The sequence below is a fragment of the Dasypus novemcinctus genome, chromosome 13 (assembly GCF_030445035.2).
Source record: "Dasypus novemcinctus isolate mDasNov1 chromosome 13, mDasNov1.1.hap2, whole genome shotgun sequence".
NCBI classification, from domain to species: domain Eukaryota; kingdom Metazoa; phylum Chordata; class Mammalia; order Cingulata; family Dasypodidae; genus Dasypus; species Dasypus novemcinctus.
In genome coordinates, this window is record NC_080685.1 from 98,621,966 (window position 1) to 98,647,105 (window position 25,140).

Below are 25,140 nucleotides of genomic sequence, written 5' to 3' on the forward strand. Positions count from 1 at the left end.
GCCCTTCCTTGGCATCCAGCTGCTGCACCCTAATGACCCATTAGTCTCCCCCGGTCCCTACAATGCCAATCAGCTCCCCTCCCCTGCCCACAACTGCAGACCCACGCCTCCTAAGGCGGGGGAGTGCCCCCATCTCATGTGACCTCACACCAAGTGGCACCAAAATCCAAAGGCCTCTGGCTGGAAGCTTCCCCAGCTCATCCCTTCCCCTTCACCCCCCTGCCCTGGCCTCAGTTCAGGCCCTGCTGCTTCACTCCCGAGGCAGACAGGCACCAGCTTAGGGCACCGAGAGGGGTGGGGGAGCACCCCCCAAAAAGCGGGAGAAGCTCAGCGTTAGTGGAGGAATCCTAAATTTTGCAATGAAAACATCTAGGCGGGAAAAAGCTATTTCAATTTCAGCACACATAAGCGTATTGTGTTCGTGGAAAATTTTTATTTTGAATTAAGGACATGTGGGGGTGGGGTTGCCCCCTCTCCTCCGTTCATCTGGCCTGAGTTCCACATCCTCCTCTGATGAGCGCTGCCTCCCTGGTGCCTCCACCTGCACCTCCTTTCCCAACCAGTCCCCCTCAGCCCTGCACCAGCAGTCTTCCTGAAAAACATCTACGCGTGGCCATTTGCAGCCCGAAGATCCCGGGACCTGCCTTTATCCCCGGGGCGCAGCTCAAAGGGTTGCTACAGGCTGCTTGACCCCCACCCTGCTCCAAGCACGCTCCTGCTCAGCAGCTCCCCCCACTCTCCAAGCACAGCATGGGGGTTCCCAATTCTGGACCATCATCCAATCAATGCACATTTATTGAGGCTCTACCGTGCAGCTGAAACTGGGCCAGGAGCTACGATAAGCAGAGATGAGGAAGGCACAGCCCTGTCTTCCTGGCCCCCGTGGCCACTGTCTCGGCCTCTCTCTGTGCCTGGAAAGCCTTCCCTCTCCTCCGCCTGGAAAATGCTCAGCGCTCATCATCCAGCTCCAAGGTCACCTCATCCTCCAGCCTGGCCAGCTGTCACGGGTAGAGCCCGTCCCGCCCCATCTGAGCTCCTTGATACCTGGCTCTAATGGCCTCTTGTTGGATCTGTGACCTCACGAGCTGCGAGCACCTGGAGGCAGGGGAGCATCACCCCTTAAGTCCCTGATCCAGTACCAGCACGTAGTAGGTGCTCATTAAATATTTGCTCAATTAACATATATACATTGAACACCTACTTCATGCAAGGTGCTGTTTCATGTGGGTTGATGTGCCACATTGATGAGATTTCAAACTCTTCAAAGGCAAGGGATTCTCTTATATCGCCCATGGAATCCTAAGGTGTCTATGCCTCCTGCTGAGAGCATATCTGGCTGTAGGACACATTTTGGTGAGTCGACTTGATAGATATGAACTCACGGGAGTGACTCACTCCACCCTCAGACACTTACATTTCAAGTACAACTTCATCAGATGATGATTTCAGTCGGTCATATTTTGGGAAATGGAATAAACATTCAAAAAACCCTACTCAGTTTACTCAGTCAATAGTAGGACTTTTGTTTGTGTTTAAAGCAGATTATGGAATAATTGCAAATTTGGAAGAGGGGACAGTATCCCAGAGGGCACAAGGATCTGGAATTTGTCAAGTAAGAATCATCTGGGACTTCAGAAGCATGAATTTTCTAGTAAGGTCAGCCCTAGAAGGGTCCCTATAATTAAACTGACTTTGGTAAAGCAGGGGTGCCTTTTTTCAAAAAGGGAGAGGAGACTAAAGAAAAATGAGCACACGGAAAGCTCTAAGGTTTGTGTGGCAGTATAACATAATAACAGCTTTGATGTACGTCAGACCTGTGTGTGGATCAAGTGCCTATGAGCAATTTTCTTGACTTTTCTGAGCTTTGGTTTCCTCACCTGTAAAATTGAATAGTAATACCTACCTCAGGGTTATCACAAGGACAAAATAAGATAATGGGTATTTTTTAAAGTGCTTACTATGTACCTGGCATGTACTGTGTGCTTAGTAAATAGTAACTGCTAAATATGACCTGGCCACACATTGATTTTTTGACCACATGTATGTAAAATCAGCAAGCCATAATATAAACTATGGGGTATAGATAATAATATAATTATAATAATATTGTTTCATCAATTGTAACAAAGGTACCACACTAGTGCAAAATGTTAATATAGGGGAACCTGTGTGTGTTTGTGGGGGGGATATATGAGAACTCCACTTTCTGCATGATTTTTCTGTACACCTACAACTGCTCTAATAGAAAAATCTTTTAATCGGTGAGTCTGAGAGACGAAACTTTCCACTGGACTCTAGATCTTTCCACTACCTCAGGGTTCTGTGTGACCTGTTAGCTTCAAGGGTAAGACAGGAAGAGGAAGAAAAGGAACATTTATTGATTGCCCACTGCGTGGGAGCCTTGAGGTATGTTCTTGCTCTTTAATCCTCATTTCTGTCTTGTAAGAGGTTTTAGAACCTGTTCAGGGAAGCGGCTGTGGCTCAACTGTTAGAGCATCCGCCTGCCACATGGAGGGTCCAGGGTTTGATACCCAGGGCCTCCCAACCTGTGTGGTGAGCTGGCCCACGCGCAGTGCTGCTGTGTGCAAGGAGTGCCATGCCACACAGGATGTCCCCTGCATAGGGGTACCTCACATGCAAGGAGTGCAAGGAGAGCCGCCCCCTGCAAAAAAAACGCAGCCTGCCCAGGAGTGGCGCTGCACACACATAGAGCTGACACAGCAAGATGATGTAACAACAACCAAAAAAGTGACAGTTTCCAGGTACCACATGACAAGAATGCCAGTGGACACAGAGGAACTCAGAGCAAGTGGACACAAAGAGTAGACAATGGGGGGGAAGGGGAGATAAATAAATAAAGTAAATCTTTAAAAAAACAAAACAAAGAAACAAACAAGAACCTGTCCAAAGCCGTGTAGGAGGTAGCAGCACTGGATTTGAGCTCAGTTCTTTTTTTTTTTTAAGGAGGTACCTGGGATTGAACCCCCGACCTCGTACATGGGAAGCAGGTGTTCAGCCACTAGAGCCACATCCACCCCCCTGCGCTGAGTCCTCGAGTGCAGCCATCCCTGGCCCTGTCCCCTCCACCTCCCCACTTCTCAACCCCCAGGATCAAGCCACAGCCAGTCACTAGCGAAGGGCCCTGGAGTGCTGCTGGACCTCTTCTTAAAATCAGCTCTTCTTCCCCTCAGCCCGATTCTGGGCAAATGGAGCATCTCGCTGGGCGGGGGACGGAGGCTCAGGAGAGCAGGGGGCTGCCAGGGCTCCTCCCGGGTGAGAATGGGCTGTGCTGATGCTGTGGAGCGCCGCCTTCCCTCTCTGAGCTCAATTTCCATCCATCAAACGAGGGCACTTGACCGCATCAGAGTCTCTCAAGTTTTTCTGTGAGCTCTTGCTGAGAGGCTTATGTACCAGGGTGAAGTACCCAGACTCAGGAGCCGGGCTGCCGGGGCTTGAATCCTGCTGTGCCCTTCGCTGGCAGGTTATTTACCCTTCCTGTGCCTCAGTTTCCTCATCTATAAAGTGGAGATGTTCATAGACCTTACCTCACAGGGATGTCAGGAAGATTCAAGGCATCAACTACGTGTAAAGGGCTCGGCACAGAGTGTGGGACAGTGGGTGCTACAAAGACATCTGCTCTTACTATTTCTACACTGACAGGCAGAAGAGAGAGAACTACTATCCATGTCCTCCAGGGTCCCAGGAATATAACTTTCGATTCCAAAATGTATTTGAAATCTTCTCTTCCATTAAAAGTTTTTGTGCACCTTTTATATTCTCATTGGATAGATCCATATTTGCATAATCTAAAACAATCATTTGAAGCACATATTAATTAACACAGACACTCCAGCAAGATCCCCTCTGTGTCCCTGTGACTCTGGTGTGCAATGGTGTCCCCAGAAGTGTCCTCATGCCCAGCTTGGGGAAGACGGAAGTAGATGCTTCCGGGGTCCCTCTGGCACTGAGGGCTTGTGGCTCTGGGAATCCTCCCAGCAGGCTCCAGGCAGCTGCTCTGCTGCAGAATGAGGTGAGCCTCTGCGGTAGCACCCAGGCCATCCAGGTAGAGATGGCACAGGGATGCGACGGCCGAGGGGCCGTAGAGCCCCCGTGAGCGTTTTGCCTGGCAGTGCAGGCGGAAGCCCTGTTCCAGCTGTTCTTGCACCAGTCATCCACACTGCACACTGGGTTTTCTCTTCCAACGTGGAAAATCAAGATCAAGGTGGGGAGGGAAAGCAGAGGGAGGAGAGATTAAAGGAGACGCCCAAGTGGAAGAGCCTCTGAAGGACTTTTTGTTTGTTTGGGATGTTAGGAAACAAGGAAAATGCACAGGCAGTCACAGTCCTTGAGGGTCCCTCCACTACACCCTGTGTAGCACTTGAAGATAAACGTCAGGGCCCTTTTTCTAACCCCATTGAAGTCACCTGGGCGGTGACGGTATTTCACACCCTTTCCCCATAATAAAGATTTAAATTTGCCTAGTACTCTAGCACTATATTGGCAACACTTTAAATGCTAAAAGTGGGAGAATGATTAGTAAATTACAAGACATCTATTGGCCACTAAAAATTAGGTTAATGCGAAGAGGGGGGCAGATGTGATTAGGAAGAGATTCATGGGGGCTTCTGAGTACCAGAGGTGGTGGCTACTTCTTACCATGGTGGTGGGTAGTCCATGCTTGTTTTATTGTTGAATATATATATTATATTCATATATATGTATTCTATGTAATCCTCTGATGTATACTACATTTCACAATAAAATGAACAGAACATTTTTAGGAAGAATAAATTATGGTCATAAAAACCATATAGAATTAAGAGTAACAAGGAAAAGAGCAAATTTTTAAATTGCATGTAATCTAAAATCGCTATGATGTATGTGAGAGAGTGTGTGTTTTTACCAAGAATGGAAATGGTAATAGTATTGAAATTATTGGTAATGTTTTTCTCTTGCCTATTTTCCAAATTTCAATAAAGGTTAAAATGATTATACTAAGAAAAGTTGCTCAAAGGAATCCTTAAAAATAGGGTTCTTTTTAATTATTTTCAAATCACTTTCCCGTCTATTGTCTCATTTGATTCTTGCAACTGCCCTGTGAGCAGTTCATTAGTTCCGTTTCGTAGACTAGAAAATGCAGACACAGTGCTCATGATTTGCACGAAGTCACTTGGCTGGCAGCGGGAAAAGCTGCAGATGGGTCCCAGGTCTCTTGGCTCTTGCTAGCCCCCTGCCCACTGGGCTTTCATCGTGGATACTCAGGGTTCCTGGAGTCTCTCTCCTAAAAGGCACTCACTGCTACCTGGGCTTGGGTTCTGTGATTCAAGGTGGGTGCCCGTGGCAGTTGATGAGGGACTCACACAAAAAGCTCCCCAAAGGTGCAACTGCTGCCCTCTAATAAGGCACCAAGCCCAGGTAAGACTGCTCGGAATGTGCAAAGAGAAAGGAGATAGGCTGCTGGGATCCCAGGCGGAGGTGAGGATTGGTCGGGCAACAGTTCTCAACTCTAGTTTTTGGAAGGGAAGGGAGATTATGCAAATGGGTCTGGCCAAGTGCTGTCCCCTGCCTTTCTGCCCTCGCTTGCCCCAACTGTTTCAGGAGGAATCTCCAGGAGCCCCCAGGGCGGCTTCAGCACCGGTTCTCAGGACCCGACTCAACGTCAGTCCAGGGAAAGGGACAGGTCCTCAGAGAAAGGGGTGCCTTCCTCAAGGATACCAGAGGCAGAAGCAGCCCAGAACCCAAATCCCCTGCTCCCAGCGGAGGGCGCGTGCTCTGGACCACGGGGGCGGGAAGCACTGGTCTGTCCAGCGCTGAGGAAGCTCCAGGCGTGCGGCCCCTTCGCTGTGGGTGGAGAACGGCCATGGCTCTCACTGGTTTTCTCCCTGAGATCTTATCCACTCTCCTCTGGAGATCACCGTTCCTAGATAGTGCTCAGTTTTGTCCAGAGTGTTGGCTCCTGATGGGGGGACAGAATGAACTCTGGGGGAGCTCCAGGGGTGCCCCAGAAAGCCCTCCTGGATTCATAATTAAAGACACCACTACTGAGGGCAGTGTGTCCCATTCTCAAGAATTTTTCTCACAACTACCTTCCTATGCTGGTGCCATTACCAGTGTCATTTTTCAGACGAGAAAACTTAAGCCCAGAAAGTGAAACGACTTATCCAAGTGACAAAGCCACTAGGTACTCAATCGGCACCTCAGAGCCTACTGGCAGAGTTGCCCCGCGGTCCCTGAGAAGACCTAATCCCCGCATTCAAACTGACTTTACGGAGAGTGTGGGCTTCGGAAGGCAGAAAAGAGAAGCCAGTGCCCCCAGCCCCGTTCTGAGATGAAGAAGCGGCTTGAGCCAGGTGGACAGGGCGGCTGCTCCCTGCTGCTTCCCTGGCTGATTTTACCCTGTGTTTACCTTGCCTTTCTAGAACATGGTGAGCAAAGACATTCTTCTGTGTTTGGAAAACTGGTTAATGGGAGTCGGGGAGGGGGTGGGAAGGGACTGTGCCCGGGCTGAGAAGAAACTGCTGAAACCTTTAAATATCCCTAGAACTTTTTTTTTCATGTGCTTTTGGCTCTCTGCAATGTTTTGGTGTTTAGATTTGGTTGCCACGAGTGGACTGTTTTTAGCTGCCTAGTTCTTTCCCCTCCCTTTTAATTTTTTCCCCTTCCTTTTGTACATGCCCCAGCATGAAGTCTCCAGTTCTTATCTCACTCAAGCAAAACATACCCAGGCTGAAGTGAACGTGGATTCCCCAGGCGGTGTTCCCTGGTAAAACCTCAGCAATTTTCAAGTCTCTGCCTAACCCTCTTTCACTCCGGATTAACCCCTGAAATAACTCTGGCCAGGGCTCCCTTCTAAGGCAGGGCAGGCATTCTTTGCTTTTGTGTGGAGAAGCATCCTTGCCCCTCCTAGACGATGGGCTGGCCTAAGAGTGCACTGCGGCCACTGGTGGCATTAAATCAAATCAGTGCGAAACGAGGACACCCAGGACCCGGGTATCAAGCCTCCCTGCATGTGGCAGAGAGCTTGGGGGTGGGGTGGGGTGAGTTTTCCCTTGGGCTGCTCTTTCCCAGTTTCTCTACAATTCAGCAGGCATTTTGCTGATCTCCTGGGAATGTGGGGAGGGAGGCAGCCAGGTGGAGGTTTGTTTTCCTTGGATAAGGGTTTCATTCACGTGGCAATGGACTTCTCTGTCAGGATTATCACTTTTCCTGTAGGAGAGGCAGAGAAAGCCGGGCTCAGGCTTCTGTGGGCGCTGGCAGCATTTCTGTCCAGGTGTAACTTGGAGAGTCTAAAGCAAGAACTATTAGATTGAAACAAGATGGTAGTAAAAAATAACCAACAATGTGTGGCCAACTTCTCCCGCTGTAATTGACATCGTTTCGCATTGTTTTCTGAATCCTGCCCTGGTCGGTGTTCTCTGCCTGTAAGCTGGATTCCCCTTAAGGCCCGGCCAAACCCCAACAGCCCTGGCTTGGGTGCATTAGTGGAATCATAGCTGAAAATGTAATCTGGTTAAAAATGCTGCAGGCGTTTCGCAGCGATGGAGAAATAAGCTCTCACGTGGACTCTGCACCTCCTTGTTGCACTTTATAATGACGCTATATAGTCCAGGGTAGGTTGGTCTGGTAAGTAGAGAATCCCAGCTAACTTCCACTGAGCTGTACACCCGCCCTTCCATCTGATCTCGCTGGGCGTTCTCAGGGTTGCGCGGACACACCGGGTTTCACCTGCCCGCGCCTCCGCGGGAGGGCGGGGCGCGGGGGTGTGCGGGGGTGTGCGGGGAGGATGGGGCCGGGAAAGCCTTTACTCGGACGAAGAGTCCAGCAAATATACCCGCCTTCCGCCTCCCGCGCGACGCGGCTGGAAACCTGGTCAGCTCCAGGACAGAATCTCCGCTGTTGCCGCGTGGAAACCCAGGGCTGCGGGACCCGCCGGCGGCGGGGCCCGGGAGTCTCCCACGGCCACCCTCCGCGTGGTCTCCGGCCCGAGGAAGCTCTGGGGAACTGGGGAACTTGGGGCGAGGCACACAGGTGCGGGGGATTCGGTTTTATCCGCAGCTCTAGGGGGTCTCTGCGCCGGGCTGCTCCGTGGTCAGCGGGGCTGGGAAGAGGGGCGCTGATTCCCGGGGAACAGTGGGGGGGGGGCATCTGCGTGTGGGTGTGTGCGTGAGTGACATGCCGGGCCCTCGTGCACCCCAAGGCCGGAATCCCGGGTCCCCCACGACCGCAACAGCCGAGTTGTGCCCGGGTGGGGTGGGGCTGCTCAGAGACCTCTCCAGTTCTTACCCCAAACTACCAAGCTCCGGCCCGCCCCCGCCTCCCCCCGGGGGCAGGTGCAAGCAGGTGTCCGTCCTCCCCCGTGCCCCCAACCCGCCCGACCGGCTTGGTCTCCCTGCAGGGCACTTCGGAAGTCCCGGCCCCGCGCGCGTCCACAGCTGGTGGTCTGTGAGGGTCGAGAAGGTCCCTGGTCCTTCCGCGCTGGGACCCGAGAAGGCTGGGCTGGGGAATCGCAACCGGGAAACCGGTTCAAGGTTCAGACCCAGTTCTGAGGCCTCGGCCCGAGACCCGGCCGGGATCCCGCGGGCCGCTGTGACTGCGGCCAGTGCTTCCGGGCGGGTCCCTTCCCGAGCCGCTCCGGGCACAGAAGCCCCCTAGAAAGGTGACAGCGAGGTGTCCCTAATGGCTGGCCACGTGCGGGGTGACCCCCGGCCCCGCCGCCGCCCGGCCCGCGAGGACCCGAGGCACCTTGTCCTCCTGCCCGCTGCGGGGTCCCTTATCTTTCTAAGCTCCTGTGCTTTTCACCAAGAAGCTCCCTGTCGGTTTCAATCGCTTTGTGGTTGAAAAATACAAATCCTAACCGACCCCGCCATCGCCTCGGAATCGGGTTCCCATCGAGCCCCGAGGCGTCTCTGCTGGGGAACGTGCGTGGGGTGTGCGGGGCCTGGCGACGCCAGGGGCCGGCGAGCTGCCCTCAGAGTTTGCGTGAACGGGCTGGCTTCCCGCGGTCCCCGTCACCAGGTCACACCCGGCGGGGAGCGGTGGAGGGTGACGGCGTGGGGACTTCGGGCACCTGTCCCACCCGGGAGTCTGACCGCTCCTGTCCCCGCCCCACCCCGGCCCTCCTTGAGAAGGAGAGAGCCGGCGGCGGTGGACGGGGAGTTTCCTTGAGGCTCCAGAAAGCCAGCCCGCGTGGGAGAGAAAGGCAGCGCCCCTTCCCCGCCTCCCCTTGACCGGGCGGCTGCGGGGACCAGACCCCCCGGCGCGCCGCCGCGCCGGCCCCGGGGTCCTCGCGGAGGGAGAGATGCCAGCGCGGTGGAGTCATGCCGCTGGCTTGGGCACCATCGGCTCACGCCTGGAACACGCACCGGCGAGCGCGCACCTCTGGCGGCGGGCCCGGGCGGCTCCGCGCCTGATATGGAGAGAGAGGGCGGGCGGGCGGGTGCGTGGGAGCCCGGGGCGCCGGGCGGCTCCTCCCGCCTCTTGCATCACCAGGCCTCCCCGCCCCGAGCCCGGCCCCTCCTCCAGCCCGCCCTCCGGGGATTGTTCAGCTGGTGGGGGGGAGGGGCGCGGGGGGAAACTATTAATAGCATGACGTCACCGGGGCCTGGTAACCCGGAGTAAAGGGGCGCGCTGCCAGGAACCGGCTATAAAAGGGGTGATGCAACGCGCTCCGAGCCACAGCCGCCCGCAGCGAGGCGAGCGCAGCACCGGCTCTCCCCGCGCCGCCGCTTGAGCGCAGTGGGCGGGCTGCGAACGGCCGTACCTCCTCGGCCGTCGCCGGCGGGACAGACAGCCGCCCGCCCTCCCGCGGAGCCCGCGCCCCGAGCGGAGGCAGCAGGTGAGCCCCCGCAGCCAGCGCCGAGAGCGCGGCGCGCCCCTGCCTCCGCGCCCCTCTGGAACCTGTCCCCACCTCGTCGCCCACCCCTGCCCCGCGGCCCAGCTCGGCTTGGGAAGACGCTGGCGGCACTTCTCCCAGCCACGGCCGCTTCTCGGAACTTCCGAAAGTTCCTGGAAAAGTGACAGAACTCACTTTCTCTTTTGACTTGAGCTGCGAGAGGTTCCTGGCGACAGGGAGGGCGGGCGCCCGCGCCGCTGCCGACCTCGGGACGCCGCGCTCCGAGGCCTCGGGGTTCACCTCCCCGGCCGCTTGCTGGCCAGGGCAGGTGGGTGCGCGGGTGTAGCCGAGGCTCCTCGGGTCGCCGGCGGCTCCATCCCTCGCCGCGTGCAGGGGCCCCGCCGCTCCGGGCAGATCCCTTCCGGGCTCGGAGCCGGGCGCGGGGGCCAGGGCTCCGCGGGAGCGCGTCCGCAGGCGCCGAGCGGATGAATGGGGAAGGGGCGAGGCGGCGGGGCCGCGGGCGCTGCCGCTGGGGTCGCTCTGAGCACCCCAGGGCGCTGGGCGGCAGGACAGCGCGAGGAGCCGGGAGGGAAAGTTATCGGGGATCCGTTTAGCGGTGGCGCGCGCTCGTGTCGCTGTCCCGGGGAGGAAGGTGGAGCGGGCTCCCTGGACAGGCTCCGGTCGGGCGCCTTGGACCTGGGACTTCCTGCTCCAAGTCTCTCGCCCGCGTTTCTCTCCTACCCGGGCCTCTCGCTCTGGGTTTTCCTCTCACGGGTCCGCGTATTTCTCGGCCCTGTGCCCTTGGAAGCCACCACGGGGAAGCGACTTTGTGGGGCCGGTTGTTCAGATAATCGAGGGAACGGCTTTATGGTCCAGTGGCCAGGACCCTGCAAACTTTACTGCATTTGTGTCCTGGAACCCCCATGTCTCCAGCTGGGAAATGTGGGTACATAATACTCTGCCGACCCCCTCTGCCAGTCGGCGAGTACCACGTGCTGTTGGACGGGACAGCCACTAAGGGCCTTTCTACCTGGAGATGCTCAGGTTCTAGGAGGTGTCAGGGAAGGAAAGGGCCAGTGAGGGGACTAGAACTGGGGGTCTCTATCTGATGGCATTGGCCAGCCCCAGAGGCAGTGGGGAGGGGGACGGCTCTGCAGAACATCTCTTCCCTTCTCCCTCGCTTTCCCTGGGACTGGTTCCCACCCATCTGCTCCCTCTCTCCTCTGCCTCCCTCCATTCCCATCTCCCATCTACTGAATCCCCTCCCCCTTAACCGGTTTCTTTTCCCCAACTTCATTGCCTAAATCACATCTGCTTCCTTACAAATAAAGATGTGCTAAATCCCTGATGGAGCCAGAGAAACAAAGCGTAACCGGGAGCTAGGAAATCTGGGCAGTGTCCCAACGCACCTTATTTCAGTGCGGTGAAAGGCACCTTACCTGTTGGGGGCCTCTGTCTCCCCAACTTGAAGTGGAGGAGAAATTGGCGTTTCTGTCTCCCTTGTTTTGCACTTACCATTTATCGTAGAGGAATGCTACAACTTCCAGGCTCTTACTTTGATGCTGTCCTAGACCAAGGAGGATGGAGGGGGCGGGGGTTGGGGGGTGTCTGGGAGGCTTGCACTTGTTACCTGGGGTTCAGAGGTAGCATTGAAGGTAGCACCAGGCCCCAGCGGCATAAGATACAGCCGGGGCCACGTTCAGCCGTGGGAGCCTTTGGACCCCTCCTGGCATAAGTCTGCTCTCCCCCCTCCCTTTCAGCCACTGTTAAGCTCCTGGTCTTTCCATGGTCCCTTAGTGCTGCCAAAGTGTCCCCTGTGGTGGGCACCGGGTGATGAGGGTTGTGGACCCGCATCTACCTGGCCAGTGGCTCTGTCCCCGGTTGCCTTGCTGGTGGATCCCTCACCATGTGGGTCCCTGCTAGTGGGTGAAGGAAAGACTGTAGTTAGCTGCTCAGCCTGGGCTGGGCCACTCACCAGCTTTAGGGCCTGGGGCCCTGCCTCGGGCCTCAGTTTTTGGATCTGACCTAGGATCTGACCTAGAGAGCTGTAGGACAGACACCGAGAATTCCTTCTTTTACAATTGGCCGAGCATGGTTCAGAATCACTGGCTTCAAGTGTTGCCCGGGCAGGGGAGGAAAAAGGACGTAGGGGGGATGCCACAGAAACTTTTCAAGGGAGCGTGGTTTACTGGGTGAGAAAGGGGTTCTCTCTCACGTAGGTAACTCGAGGGGAACGTGCAGATGGTGGGGGTGGGTGGGGATTAACCTGGTGTGCCAGGAACCCAGAGGACATTGAAGAGCAAAAGAGGCTGTGAACTGACCAGGATTTCTTGAAGGTTCCACTTAGTTCTTTTTTTTAAAAAGATTTATTTATTATTTATTTAATTTCCCCCCTCCCCCGGTTGTCTGTTCTCTGTGTCTATTTGCTGTGTCTTGTTTCTTTGTCCGCTTCTGTTGTCGTCAGCGGCACGGGAAGTGTGGGCGGCGCCATTCCTGGGCAGGCTGCACTTTCTTTCGCGATGGGCGGCTCTCCTTACGGGGTGCACTCCTTGCATGTGGGGCTCCCCTATGCGGGGGACACCCCTGCGTGGCAGGGCACTCCTTGCACGCATCAGCACTGCGCATGGGCCAGTTCCACAGGGTCAAGGAGGCCCGGGGTTTGAACTGCGGACCTCCCATGTGGTAGACGGATGCCCTAACCACTGAGCCAAGTCCATTTTCCCATCCACTTAATTCTTGACTAACGGGACTAAATTGCATTGAAACCAAAAGAATGTGTTCCCCTAAGTGGGGAAAGTAGAACCACAGTAATGATGGCTGCCAGTGTGCGGGTGAGAATCCCCCTTCACAAATCTCACAGGAGCCTCAGGATGGCCTGGAGGGAGCTGGGCCAGGCGGCTCTGGTCTGTTTTACACTTGAGGAGACTGAGGCCCAGGAAGGGTGAGCCCCTGTGGGTGGGCACTGCGTTTGCGTGGTGGTGAGAGGCTGCCAGCATCTCTGGTCCTGAAGCCTTACTCCTCCAGCCTTCCAGTGGCCTGGGAGAAGGGCCAGGTTACGGGGTGAGCGCAGGCCCAGCACTGGTTTCCCAGAACTGTAAGATGTTTCATGTAGTGCTTAGTGGAAAGGGATGGGAATTAAAAGTGAAAATTCAATGTAGTTGTAGCCACTAGGAAATAACATTTGGGAGCTGGATTTCCAGTTACAGAAATGCATGAGTGAAGTTTCACTTTCTTAAAGATGATGAAACTGCAGTGATATGACACCATTTCTGATTGGAAATAACGAAGTGGAAGTCAAATGCAGGTTCTTTCTAGCAGGTCTGAGCAACTTTAAGATCCATGTAGAAAGTCGACTTAAGAGAAATTCTTAAACAGCTAATTTCAATGTGAAGTGGGATAGTGTTTTGATATATTAGCTGATTTTCTTTTTCTTTTCCTGTAATTCCTTAAAAAAAAAAGTTAATGCAGAAAGTCTCAGATTCCCAAACATTGCTTTTTTCCTTCAATGTGGGGGATGTTGGAGGGCCTCAATTTTTTGAAAAATTGTCTGAATATTTAACTTTGTTTTCCATGTGAAGATATAGTCTGAGTTTGGGCTGGATCATATTTTAGAAGAAAGGAAGTAAGTAGAAAGTATCCCAAGAGGCTAAACTTGGGCCTAGTGCAGAGAAAGCCCAAATCTTAGGTAAAACTGCTTTATTTCCTGAAAGGCTTTTTAACAGTTTTACAATCCATTCCCGTCTCTAAATAAGCATACTGGATGCTTCTCATAAAAACATTGCATAGGCTGGTATTCTTCAGTTTCTTTCATCAGGACTGCAGACTTTACACTGAGAAGGGGGGAATACCCCAACCAGTAAACCCCAAGCCCAGACAGCGTTTCAGTCCTCTTAGTTGGGAGACCTGGAACTACACTCGGCTGCAGGGGAACTCCAGCTACCCTGCGGAAGGCTGCCAGCCAGTCCTCCAAGCAAAGGCCAGCCCCGTGGTAGCTTTGAATTCCATCTCTGGACTATTTGGTTTTTCATAAAGTGGGCATGGGAAGGAAAACATGAAAGCAGAGAAGAGTCATAAGACTCTGGCGTTAGAAGGCTAGTTTCTTGGAGGAATCTATCACCCAGCAGAGACGAGTATCCCCCCAGCATCCTAAGCTTATAGGATTAAGTTGACAGAAGAACTTCAACCGACTCAGCCTGAGGCTTTGGGAAGAGAACTGCAGGTATTTTCTGGGCCATTTGATTGGTCACTGGCATTCACTGGCCTGGAATTCTTGCCTCCCTCAGTGTGTCTCAGATCCTAAGGGGAGTTTGAGGTCAGGCGTTCTCTTCGGAAGCTCTGGGGACCAAAGAGGGTGACTGGCCACCGTCCCACCTGGAGCCCCGAGCCTTGTCAGGGAGGCGGCGCTGGGCTGGACGGGTCCCTGGGAGGGCCAGTGATAGCACTCCTGTTGGCAGAGGCTTCCAGAGCACACTCATGTGCTATTTCAGCTCCTCCCCGAGGCTCTGGGAGATGGGATGGCTGCTCTCAGCCCTCATTGGCAGAGGAAAATGGGAAGCCAGTGCAGGGGAGGCTCCTGGGAGCTTGGACACACAGTGAGGCAGCGGGCCTCAGAGCTGGGTCTGCGAACCCCAGGCTAGGAAGCTGTGGGGGGAAGACCCGCTTCAGCACAGCCCGGAGCGCAGGCAGCACCCGAGGGCCCTGCCGTGGAGGCCGGCGCCGCTAAACAGAAGCCACGTTTCCCGGGGGATCTCCCCGTCGCCTCCCTCTCTCCCCCGTGGAGTCAGCTCCTGGCCTCCCACCTCCCCACCCCCGGGCCCCGCTCCAGCGTTATTTTGCTCTGGTGTTTTTTTTGTTTGTGCAATCTAGCCCAATTCTTTAAGTCAGGGGAGTAAACTTTAGAGTAAACAAACCTAATTCCCCATCCTGGCGCTGCTTCATATTAGCGGTGTGGCTTTGGGCAAATTATTCAGCTTGTCTAAACCTGTCACCTCATCTATAAAATGGGGCTGGGACCTAAGTCATTGGGCTCCCGTGAGGATTGAACGAGAGAATGCACCTGCGGTTTCTGCTGCAAAGGAGGCAAATGCCAGCGACGTGCCAGGGGGCTTCCTGAACGGCTGGACTTAGCTAGTGAAATGCAGGTTCCCAGGTGGGAGTGTCTCTCCAGTGGACTGCCTGCCCAGACAGTCGCCTCACTCACTGCCTCTCGAGAACTGCAGGGATGAGGGGGAATGGTTGCTGCTGGCCTCACTTGATATATGTATATATATGTATATATGTGTGTATATATATAGATTTTTAAAGAAGGTTTATATTACAGAAATGTTACTACAAAAATGTGGGCGATTCCCATATCCCCACCCCCTCCCACGCTTTTCCACATTAACAACGTCCTTCATTAGTGGGCTACGTTTGTTACAATTAATGACACATACTGAAGCACTGTACTACCAAAGACTATGGTTTACATTATAGTTTACACTTTGCCCCACAGGATTTTATAGGTTTTGACAAAATGTATAATGGCCTGTATCCATCATTGCAATGTCATCCAGGACCATTCCAGTGTCCCCAAAATGAGCACCTCTTCATTTTGAAGGCGAACCTGGCAGGGGGAGATATATGGGTGTCTCTTTCATAGACACCATGGACCCACTACGGTCTCTCCCCTTCCTTTCCTTTTATTGCCCCTTTGGGTTCCTTGAGCTCTAGCATGATAGAGGTAGACGGGAGCTCGGAGCCCGTGTGACTCGACCACCCCCTCTGCACTTGATTTGGTCAGCCTGTCTCCAGGCTCAGGAGGTACCGTGAGCTGGGGATGGGCCAGGCTTGGGATAAGGTTGTGAGGGAGACTTGGCCTGATGCTGAAGGAGCTCTCAGCCATCTAACAGGTGACTTCCGAGTCTCAGGGCGCTGGGGTGGCTGGTCTCAGTCACACCTCTCCTAGTGGCAGAACCAGGCTTGGGTATCCCTTCCATTCCCAGTCCAGTCCTTGCACCCCAGGCTGAAAAATACTCCCCAAAATGCCGATCGTTGGCCCCTTGTTTTTCCATACTCTGAAGTCTTTGCTTCACCAACCTTAACCTCAAAAAGGGCCTGTTAGTCCCCTTATGCCCCCCCAACTTCCCCAAAGGACTGGGGAGGAAGGGAATGACACAACATGCTACAGTTATCTCCCTCGTTCTCATTTATTTAGGTCCAGCTTCCTAAGAGAGAAGCTTCAGAGATATATTTGCTAAAGTTAAGGTTCCCCTCCTCCTCATCTTCTACTCAGATAGATTCAACTCGGTTTTAGATAGCTTCCAAGTTTCTTTTTGAAAAAGAGACTGAAAATGGGTTACATAATGGTCTTACTGATGAGGGGGCAAAAATAACTACCTCTTTTGAGACGGGTTGAGGTTACATTTGCATATATGCTCGCCAGCCAAAACTAACAGCCCCTGTGAGTTCAGAGTAGCCTAAAATGCCAACTCTCGTCAACTTCAATTAGGCATTTTATCCGTGTGGCTGAGCTGAGTGTTGTAAGACCCTGTTTCCCTCAAGGTGAGGATGGCATGAACTGAGGAAACAAAGCAGCCCTGGGGGCTGATGGGACTTCCCTCTGCGGGTGGGGGCGGCAGGGGGACCTGAGCCCACACCTCAGAACCCCTGAAGCAGTTTGGGTTTTGATGTGTCTTTCAGCAAAATGATGCTTCAACACCCAGGCCAGGTCTCTGCCTCGGAAGTCAGTGCCTCTGCCATCGTGCCCTGCCTGTCCCCTCCTGGGTCACTGGTATTTGAGGATTTTGCACACCTGACCCCCTTTGTCAAGGAAGAGCTGAGGTTCGCCATCCAGAACAAGCACCTCTGCCACCGGATGTCCTCTGCGCTGGAGTCGGTCACCGTCAGTGACAGGCCCCTCGAGATGTCCGTCACGAAGGCTGAGGTAGGTTCCACGGTGGGGGTCCCACCTCTCAGCACATGTCGATTGCACACCCACCACGCGCACAACCACCACGTGCACACCCACCACGAGCACACCACCCACCACGCGCACACCCACCACGAGTACGCCCACCACGAGCACGCCCACCACATGCACACCCACCATGAGCACACCTGTCACGTGCAAACCCGCCACATGCACACCCGCCACGAGCACGCCCACCACATGCACACCCACGAGCACACCCGCCACGTGCACACCCACCATGAGCATGCCCACCACTTGCACACCCACCACGAGCACACCCACCACGTGCACACCCACCACGAGCACACCCATGAGCACACCCACCACATGCACACCCACCGCGAGCACACCCACCACGAGCACACCCATGAGCACACCCACCACATGCACACCCGCCACGCGCACACCCACCACGTGCACACCCATGAGCACACCCACCACATGCACACCCGCCGCGAGCACACCCACCACGAGCACACCCACCGCGAGCACACCCACTGCGAGCACACCCACTGCGAGCACACCCGCCACGAGCACACCCACCGCGAGCACACCCACCACGTGCACACCCACGAGCACACCCGCCACGAGCACACCCACAAGCACACCCACAACATGCACACCCACCACGAGCTCACCCACCACGAGCACACCCACCGCGAGCACACCCGCCACGAGCACACCCACAAGCACACCCACAACATGCACACCCACCACGAGCTCACCCACCACGAGCACACCCGCCACGAGCACACCCACCACGTGCCAGGTGGGGGCAGGTACTGGTGAATGAAACTAAATCGCTGCCCTCAGGAAGCTTGCCTTCTACTGGGAGGAGACAGACAGTACACGAGGTAAGTAAATGTGTGATATGAGAGACCAGCGCACAGGAGAGAAATAAAGCAGGGGAGGGGCAGGGAGAGTGGGGAGAGGTGAGGCGGGAGGCCAGGGCAGGCTTCACCGACAGTGACCTTAGATCTGAGCAGAGAGAGGGAAGGAGCCAGGTGGGTGCCTGGCAGAAGAGTGAAACTAAGCACTGAGGTGGGGTGGGGTGGAGCACACGGAGGGCAGCAGGTGGCTGGGGGAGTGTAGGGTGGGCAGCTGAGTACGAGTTGAGGTCGTGAGTGGGGGTCGATTATGCTGGATCTTGTAGACTGTAAAGACGCGACCCTCTGCTCAGAGCGAGACAGGACGCCATCGCAGCATTTTGGAGCAGAGCGGTGGCGTGGTCTGATGATGTTTTGAATGGGTTGCCCTGGCTGGCATGTTGAGAAAAGATGGTGGGGCATGCACAGAGACATCGCAGTGACCCAGGCAGGAGACAGGATGGAGCAGGAGGGGAGCAGGAGGGGTGCTAGAAGGGGTGCATTCAGAGCCCCTGCAGGTAAAGCTGATGTCCTGATAGATTGGGCATAGGGTGCAAGAAAGGGAGGACTCAAGGGTGACGGCCAAGTTGTTGGCCTGAGCAATGGTAAGGAGGAAGCCCATTTGCTGTTGAACTTGGGAGGACTGTGGGAAGTTGGGTGGGGGCTGGAGCAGGAGTGCCGTCCTGGTCCATCTGTCCAGCCCCTCAGGAGGGGTGTCGGCGCAGCTGGATATGTGGGTGTGCAGTTCAGAGGAGAGTCAGGGCCTAAGATGGAAAGCTGGAGGCCATCAGCGTGTACTTCCAGCCAGAGCGCTGGATGAGACCCCCTTCTGGGCCTGGTTCTGAAGCGGCAGGAGTGTGGTGATGATTTCGTCACTACCAGGACCTGGGTGCCCACAGTGGAGCAAAGACCAGCAGCTCTGCTCACCCTGCAGTGATGCCCACGGCCTGGTGCCTTTGCTGTTCCACCTTCAGTTCCATGTCCGGTGCTGCAGTGTTCCCACTCGGCACCTTTCCTAAGACCCCCGGGAGTAACAGAGTCAGGGAGGTGGCTGCAGGAGATGCTGTCATCTCAAGGGTGGCAAGAGCCGAGCTCTCAGTCATTTCGTTGGACTTTGCTTCATGATTTCAACTTGCAGATCCTCATAAGATGATTCAAAGACAGGCGCGTTTTGGACAAGGGGGAGTGGAATGGCCAAACAGAACTGAATTTGAGAGGAGAGTGGTTACACATCTTCATGATCTCATGGGGGGCGGTAGTGATGACTCCGGCATAGGATCGATCTGAGGGCTAAAGGAGACTGTATTTGTTAAGAGTCTAGCAAAGGGCCTGGTTGGTAGTCAGCACTCGATATATGGTAGCTGGGGTGACCTAAATGATGCCGTATCCATAAGGCGTCGTTACGGGCTTTAGCTGTGTCCCATTAACTTCAGAGGAGGTCATGGAGGAGTCAGACTTGCCTACAATGTGTCCAGTAGGGACAGAGCCCGACATACCATGGGGCACTCAGATTCCAATTCTCTAATTAAATGTTTTGAGACAACAGGACACATTGGAAATAGAAAGTTCCCACAGAGGGAGGGAAAGCATTTTGAAAGGCTAACTGGAAGGTTCTCCAGAGGAAGAAGTGGGTAGCCCACTTCATGGAAACACTCCTTAAAGCCATCCAACCCATCTGCTCTGGATTCTGTGTTCACCAAAGTGACCTTGTAATTTTTAAATTTATATAAATATATATATATTTTTTTTAAAGATTTATTTTTTATTTATTTCTCTCTCCTTCCCCGTCTCCTCCTCCCCAGCTATCTGCTCTCTATGTCCATTCGCTGTGTGTTCTTCTGCGTCCCCTTGTATTCTTGTCAGCAGCACTTGGAATCTGTATATCATTTTGTTGCATCATCTTGCTACATCAGCTCTCCGTGTGGGCGGCGCCATTCCTGGGCAGGCTGCACTTTCTTTCGTGCTGGGCGGCTCTCCTTACGGGTGCACTCCTTGCGCGTGGGGCTCCCCTACGTGGGGTCACCCCTGCGTGGCACGACACTCCTTGCACACATCAGCACTGTGCGTGGGCCAGCTCACCATATGGTAGAGGAGGCCCTGGGTTTGAACCTTGGACGTCCCATGTGGTAGACTGACACCCTATCTGTTGGGCCAACTCTGCTTCCCTATTTTTATATTTTTAAGATCTCTGGGGCCAGGGATTTAACCTGGGACCTCACATGTGGGAAGCTGGCATTCAACCACTGAACCACATCTGCTTCCCTGAGTTGGCTTTTTTGTTTATTGTCTGTTTTTTGGTTGTTTTTCCAGGAGGCACTGGGAACCAAACCCGGGGCCTCCCGTGTGGGAGGTGGGAGCTCAACCTCTTGAGCCACATCCGCTTCTGTGATCTTGTGATTTTAAGTGAGTTCAATAGGTGGATTTTCCTATTGGGAAGAGAACATACCCACTGACCTACTTGAATATTCTCATTGCCTTGGTTGCCATAATTCTCATTTTAAAGTAAAACACTGAGAGTAATGGATTTGGCTCAATGGGCTGGTGATTCCTGGAGCATCCCTGGCATACTACCCCTGCCTACTCTGTGCCTCAGTTTCCTCACCTGTAAAATGAGGAAGTTGAACTCGATGGTTTTCAGAAAGCCTTTTCCAAATATGACAGTCTGTGACTCTGAGATTTGCTCTATGTTCAAGCACTGTCTCATGTGAGAAAACCCCATGTCATCTTCCTCCTATCTGAGATATCTGTAGGGCTGCAAAGGAAATGCTGGTGTTGAATTCCTGATGAAGATGAAGGAAGTGATGTTAATAATAATAATGACTAACACTCATATTGCACTCACTATAAGCTACGTGGTTCAAAGCATATTAACGGATTTGATCCTCACTATAGCCATATGATGTAGGTCACATTATCGATTCTCATTTTATAGAGGAGGAAACAGACTCAGCAGTGTCTGGTAACTTGCCTCGGTGCCTAGTAAGTAGTGAGGCTGAGAGTCGAGGCCAGCTGAGTCTCAGTCCCAGATGTTTGTTGTGTGGTTCTGATCCAGGATGTAAAGGTAGACTCCTCTCACCGTATTTCCCCCGGGCGGTGTTTCTCTAAACCGCGAGGCCTTCCACCGCCATCCAGGCAAAGTCAGCGTCACTGTCTAACTCAAAAGAGAAGGAAACAGTCCTTCCGGAGCTGCTCGTGGTATCTGAGTCCCCATCCGTCCCCCTTCCCGGGGAGTTCAGGCCCCGAGGCCCTTCGTGGAGGACGAGCCCCTAAAGCAGGACAGGGTTTTGCTCTCTGAGGACTCCAGGACTCCTCAGGCGGGGCAGGGGGGAGGGGCTCACTCTGTTGTTAGACGGGACAGTGGGTGGTGGACTTCACCACCGCAGGTGGCACCCAGGCCTGGGCTGGGAATGGGCTTGGGTTTCTGGCCCTCAGGAGCTGCTTGGGCTTCACCAGAATTGGAGGAGAAGGTGCCGTGACAGGCCAGGGGAGGAGAGCGGTGAACGGGGCTGCCCTTGGCTCAGAGCGGAGACCTCAGCCCTACAAGAGGTGGGGGGCCCGGCTCGGGGGCTCCCGAGGACGTGCCTGGTTCTGGGGCGAGGACATGTTTGCACACACATTGTTTCCTGCTCTAAGTGATCACAGTTAGCACCAATAGTCATCAGTTTGACTTATCAAACTCATTTCAACGTCCAAATGCATTTTTAGAATAAGCTGAATTTTGATGGACTAATATCACCAATGTAATTATTTAAAAGAATTTTTTAAAAATTATTATTTTTATTCCCCCCACCCCCTTTTTTTTCAATTATTATTTTATTCCCTCCCCACCCCCTGCTGGCTCGATGGCTCCCTCATCTGCCTGCTCATTGCAGGCTCGTCGTCTTTAGGAGGCCCCGGGAACTGAGCCCTCCTATGTGGGAGGTGAGGGTCCAACCACTTGAGCCGATTCCACTCCCACCAATGTAATTTCAGCGAACAGTTCTTTGATATCTTCATTATTGATTCTCCAGCGTGTACGTGTGTGCAGAAGGGTTGCACACAAAAGTCTAGAGCTACCCACCCCGCCCCCAGGTCCCTTAGCTCTAGGACTGCCCCAATTGCCAGTTTCTGTGGAAGTAAAAGGCAGTGGGTTTGACGTGGCAGCTGATGGCTGGTGTTCTTTGCCTTCAATTAAGCATGTCCCTTTTATTTTGTAGGTAGCCCCTGAAGAAGATGAAAGGAAAAAGAGGCGACGGGAAAGGAATAAGATTGCAGCAGCCAAGTGCCGAAATAAGAAGAAGGAGAAGACGGAGTGCCTGCAGAAAGTGAGTGCCTTCCGGCCCTCCAGCTCGCCCAGGCCTCCCCTCCCCACATACCCACCCTCGTGGCCCAGCAGAAAGCGAGTTAAAGAGCCCCTGTATTAGTCAGCCGAAGGGGTGCTATGCAGAACACCAGGAATCTGTTAGCTTCTATAAAGGGCATTTATTTGGGCTAGAACCTGTTGCCCCGTGGTGGAGCCAGAAGGCTGCCGACATCTGCCTGGGCTCAGGCTTCCTGGGTTCCTCTCTTCCCGAGACTCGTTCCTGTCCAGGCTCAGCTCCTCTGCTCACTCCACAAGGCCAGGGTAGAGTATCAGGCAAACGGCTCTTCTCTTCCCGGGGCCTCTGCTGTGTCCAGCTGAGCCTTTCCTCCTTCTCCCATATCTGCTGCTCTAGGTGTTTACTTCCCAGGCTCCAGGATCAACTCCCACCTCCCTTCTCTGCCCTGTGCTTTTCTCTCTGAGTCCCCACCCCCTTGGTCCTACTGCTGTGGCCCGATCAAAGCCTTAACCATTGTTTAATCAAGTGAAAGTGAAACCTCTGAATCCAATAGAATCTAATAGACCCAGAGGAAAAGACCAGTTCACAAACATAATCCAATATCTATTTTTTGGAATTCATAAACAATATCAAACTGTAGACCTACCTGAACATTTCCTAAGAAGGACCTAGGAGTTGGAAGTAGAAATGCCATTTGCAGAATGAAGAGGTGCTAAATCCATTGGCACAATGAACACGACTCTGGACGTGTCAGTGGCAGGTGAGGGCATTCCCAACCACAGGGTGTCTGATGCCCAGATTCCCAGCAGCCTCGGCCAGTCCAAACATGTGCAGCAGCTTCTGGGCTGAGGGCTCGTCAGCCCAGTTAAAGAGGCTTCACTCATCCATTTTCCCAGGAAAGGAAGCTGCCAGCTCTCATTGGGCTCAGTAAGAAAAGCCTTTAGTTAATCTCTTCAAACAAGTGGTTTCCTTAATCCACAAGCAGTGGTTGTGCGTTTTTCACGCTGCTGTCTAGTTCTTGGTTTCTCAGCCCTTCTTCCTGCTCACGCAACAGCCTGAGCCCCAGCTAAGTCCAGCAGCTGCCCTTCCTGAAGAGGGGAGCACCCGGGGAACAGCATCTGCGGGCAGGCGGGGCGAGAGGAGGCAGCCACCAGGCAGTGACCCACAAAGGAGAAGGACCACGAGTGTGGGTTTCTCCCCAGCCCCCGGGCCCTGGCAGGTCCAGAAGCCCTGCAGGTGGGCTGTGAGCTGGAGGCGGAGCTCTCGAACCCTGGAGGGTCGCAGCCTCCTGTGCTGGAAACTCAAGGCCACCCTGAAGCAGCCCCAAGTTCAAAGGCTTTTCCAGGGCCTGTGTCGTCCCAAACCTGGGGCTGCTCTGCGAGCTTTGTGGGGCCTTGTATCAGGAGCCAGACCTTTCCCAGCCTGAGGAGCCCGGGTGTCCCGGGTGCTCCCGCAGGCCACCCCTCGCTGCCCTTGGTCCTTTCTGACACCCCTGTTGCATCCCCAGGAGTCGGAGAAGCTGGAGAGTGTGAACGCTGAACTCAAGGCCCAGATCGAGGAGCTCAAGAACGAGAAGCAGCACTTGATCTACATGCTCAACCTCCACCGGCCCACGTGTATCGTCCGCGCTCAGAATGGGCGGACTCCCGAGGACGAGAGAAACCTCTTTATCCAACAGATGAAAGAAGGAGCGCTGCAGAGCTGAGCAGCTGTGGTCTGGGGCACTGGAGAGTCCTCGCTGAATCCTTCTACACCCGACGCCTTGAGGCCATTGGAGATCTGACTTCCTGTGCATCTCTACCATCCCCGCAGCAGAGACCCCTGGAGCGGGCTGTGGGCCTGGACCAGTGCCTCTTTCCCTCCACTCCAGGTTCAGGCCGCACCACACTGGCCGTGCCTAGAGCTCCGCTGGCCCCGGGAGGGTCCTGCCGGCCTCTGCCCAGGTCCCACCACGAGGATTCACACAGAAGAAGGGCTGCACCTTGGGTGGGAGGGGCCACTGCCGTCATCGCTGCTGCCACCACTGCTCAGAGGGGAAATGGAGTGAGAGTAGCTCCAGCGCAGCTGTGCCTTGGCCTCTAGCAGATGTGCCGTTAGGTACCGGACGTGCGTTTCCAAGAACTAGGCCTTGTGCTCTTTGGTGTTTATTTCGTACAACACTGGCATGGCGGTTCTAGGATGTTCTCAGACCTGGTTCTGAGAGTCTGGGGAGCTGTCAGCAGGTGCAGCAGCTCACACCATGGTCAGATGGCGGGAAGGACTTGTCAGCCCCGGGGGCGAGGGGCTTCGTGCAGACAGAAGGCCGCCTCCCCTCGCACCCAGGTGTTGATGCCAGCTCCATGGACAGCCTGCAGGTCCTCTGTTGCAAACTCATCATCTCACAGGAAGAAAGCAGAAGGAAAAATCCCCCTTCTAAGGTTCCGCCTCTGCTTCCTGACTTAGCTCAGGAGATATTTCTAGGCCGGAAGGGCAGGGAATCCCACTTTCCTTTCCTTGTGGGTAAAACCAGTCAGTGGAGACGCGCACTTGAACCCGGTGATGTCAAGGCTTTAGCATTATTGGGTACTAATGGACCGATTTTTGCCATTTAGGTCATTTTTCAAAAGTCTGGCCCAGAGCATTTGCAGCCGTGAGAAAATGGCCTGGTCACAAGGACTCTGGCCACTGTCTGTTAAATTCTGATGTTTCTGTGAAATCCTCAGAGTGTTTTAATCCTATTCAATATTATTACAATTTTCTGTAAGAGAAAATATTACTTATTTATCCTAATGTCTTTAACCTGTCAATGTAATAAACATTGGAACCAACATATTGTAGACCTAAGTGTTGTGCTGGTTTCTGTTCTTTTCAATCTGCTGGTTGTTGAGGTCTAGCCATTCCCTGCTCCCCGCCCCCACTCTGATTTCGGGGTGTTCAAACAGCCTCAAAGGATCCTCCTTTGCTCTTTGGGCTGCTGTCAGTTAGTTTCGTGGACCTTGAATCCTGTTCCTCAGGCTGTGGCCCCTAATTGCTCAGTTTCTCATTGACAAACCCTGCAGCACCGTGCCCAGGATACCCCATGGGCCTCTTGTGAAGTGTTAGGATGGGATTTTACTGTAAAGCCTGAATTGCTAAACACCTCGACTATCAGTAGCTCTGACTCCACAAACACCTAAAATGTGCCCCTATTCCACCGAAGCTTTTGACACCTGA

At 54.0% G+C, this 25,140-nt stretch overlaps 2 protein-coding genes across 2 annotated transcripts; one reads left to right on the forward strand and one right to left on the reverse strand.

Moving 5' to 3' along the window:
* Nucleotides 1–7,870: 7,870 nt before the first annotated feature.
* LOC139436221 (collagen alpha-2(I) chain-like) lies at nucleotides 7,871–10,757 on the reverse strand. The gene is made up of 4 exons (XM_071207306.1): nucleotides 10,733–10,757; nucleotides 9,596–10,467; nucleotides 8,401–8,648; nucleotides 7,871–8,009 (listed from the first exon to the last, which is right to left on the reverse strand). Exons 1-4 carry the CDS (start codon nucleotides 10,755–10,757, stop codon nucleotides 7,871–7,873), a joined length of 1,284 nt encoding a protein of 427 aa, XP_071063407.1.
* LOC101439313 (cyclic AMP-dependent transcription factor ATF-3) lies at nucleotides 9,689–24,771 on the forward strand. Its single transcript, XM_004480993.3, has 4 exons — nucleotides 9,689–9,835; nucleotides 16,514–16,757; nucleotides 21,847–21,954; nucleotides 23,456–24,771. Exons 2-4 carry the CDS (start codon nucleotides 16,518–16,520, stop codon nucleotides 23,651–23,653), a joined length of 546 nt encoding a protein of 181 aa, XP_004481050.2. The 5' UTR covers nucleotides 9,689–9,835; nucleotides 16,514–16,517; the 3' UTR covers nucleotides 23,654–24,771.
* The last annotated feature ends 369 nt before the right edge of the window (nucleotides 24,772–25,140 follow it).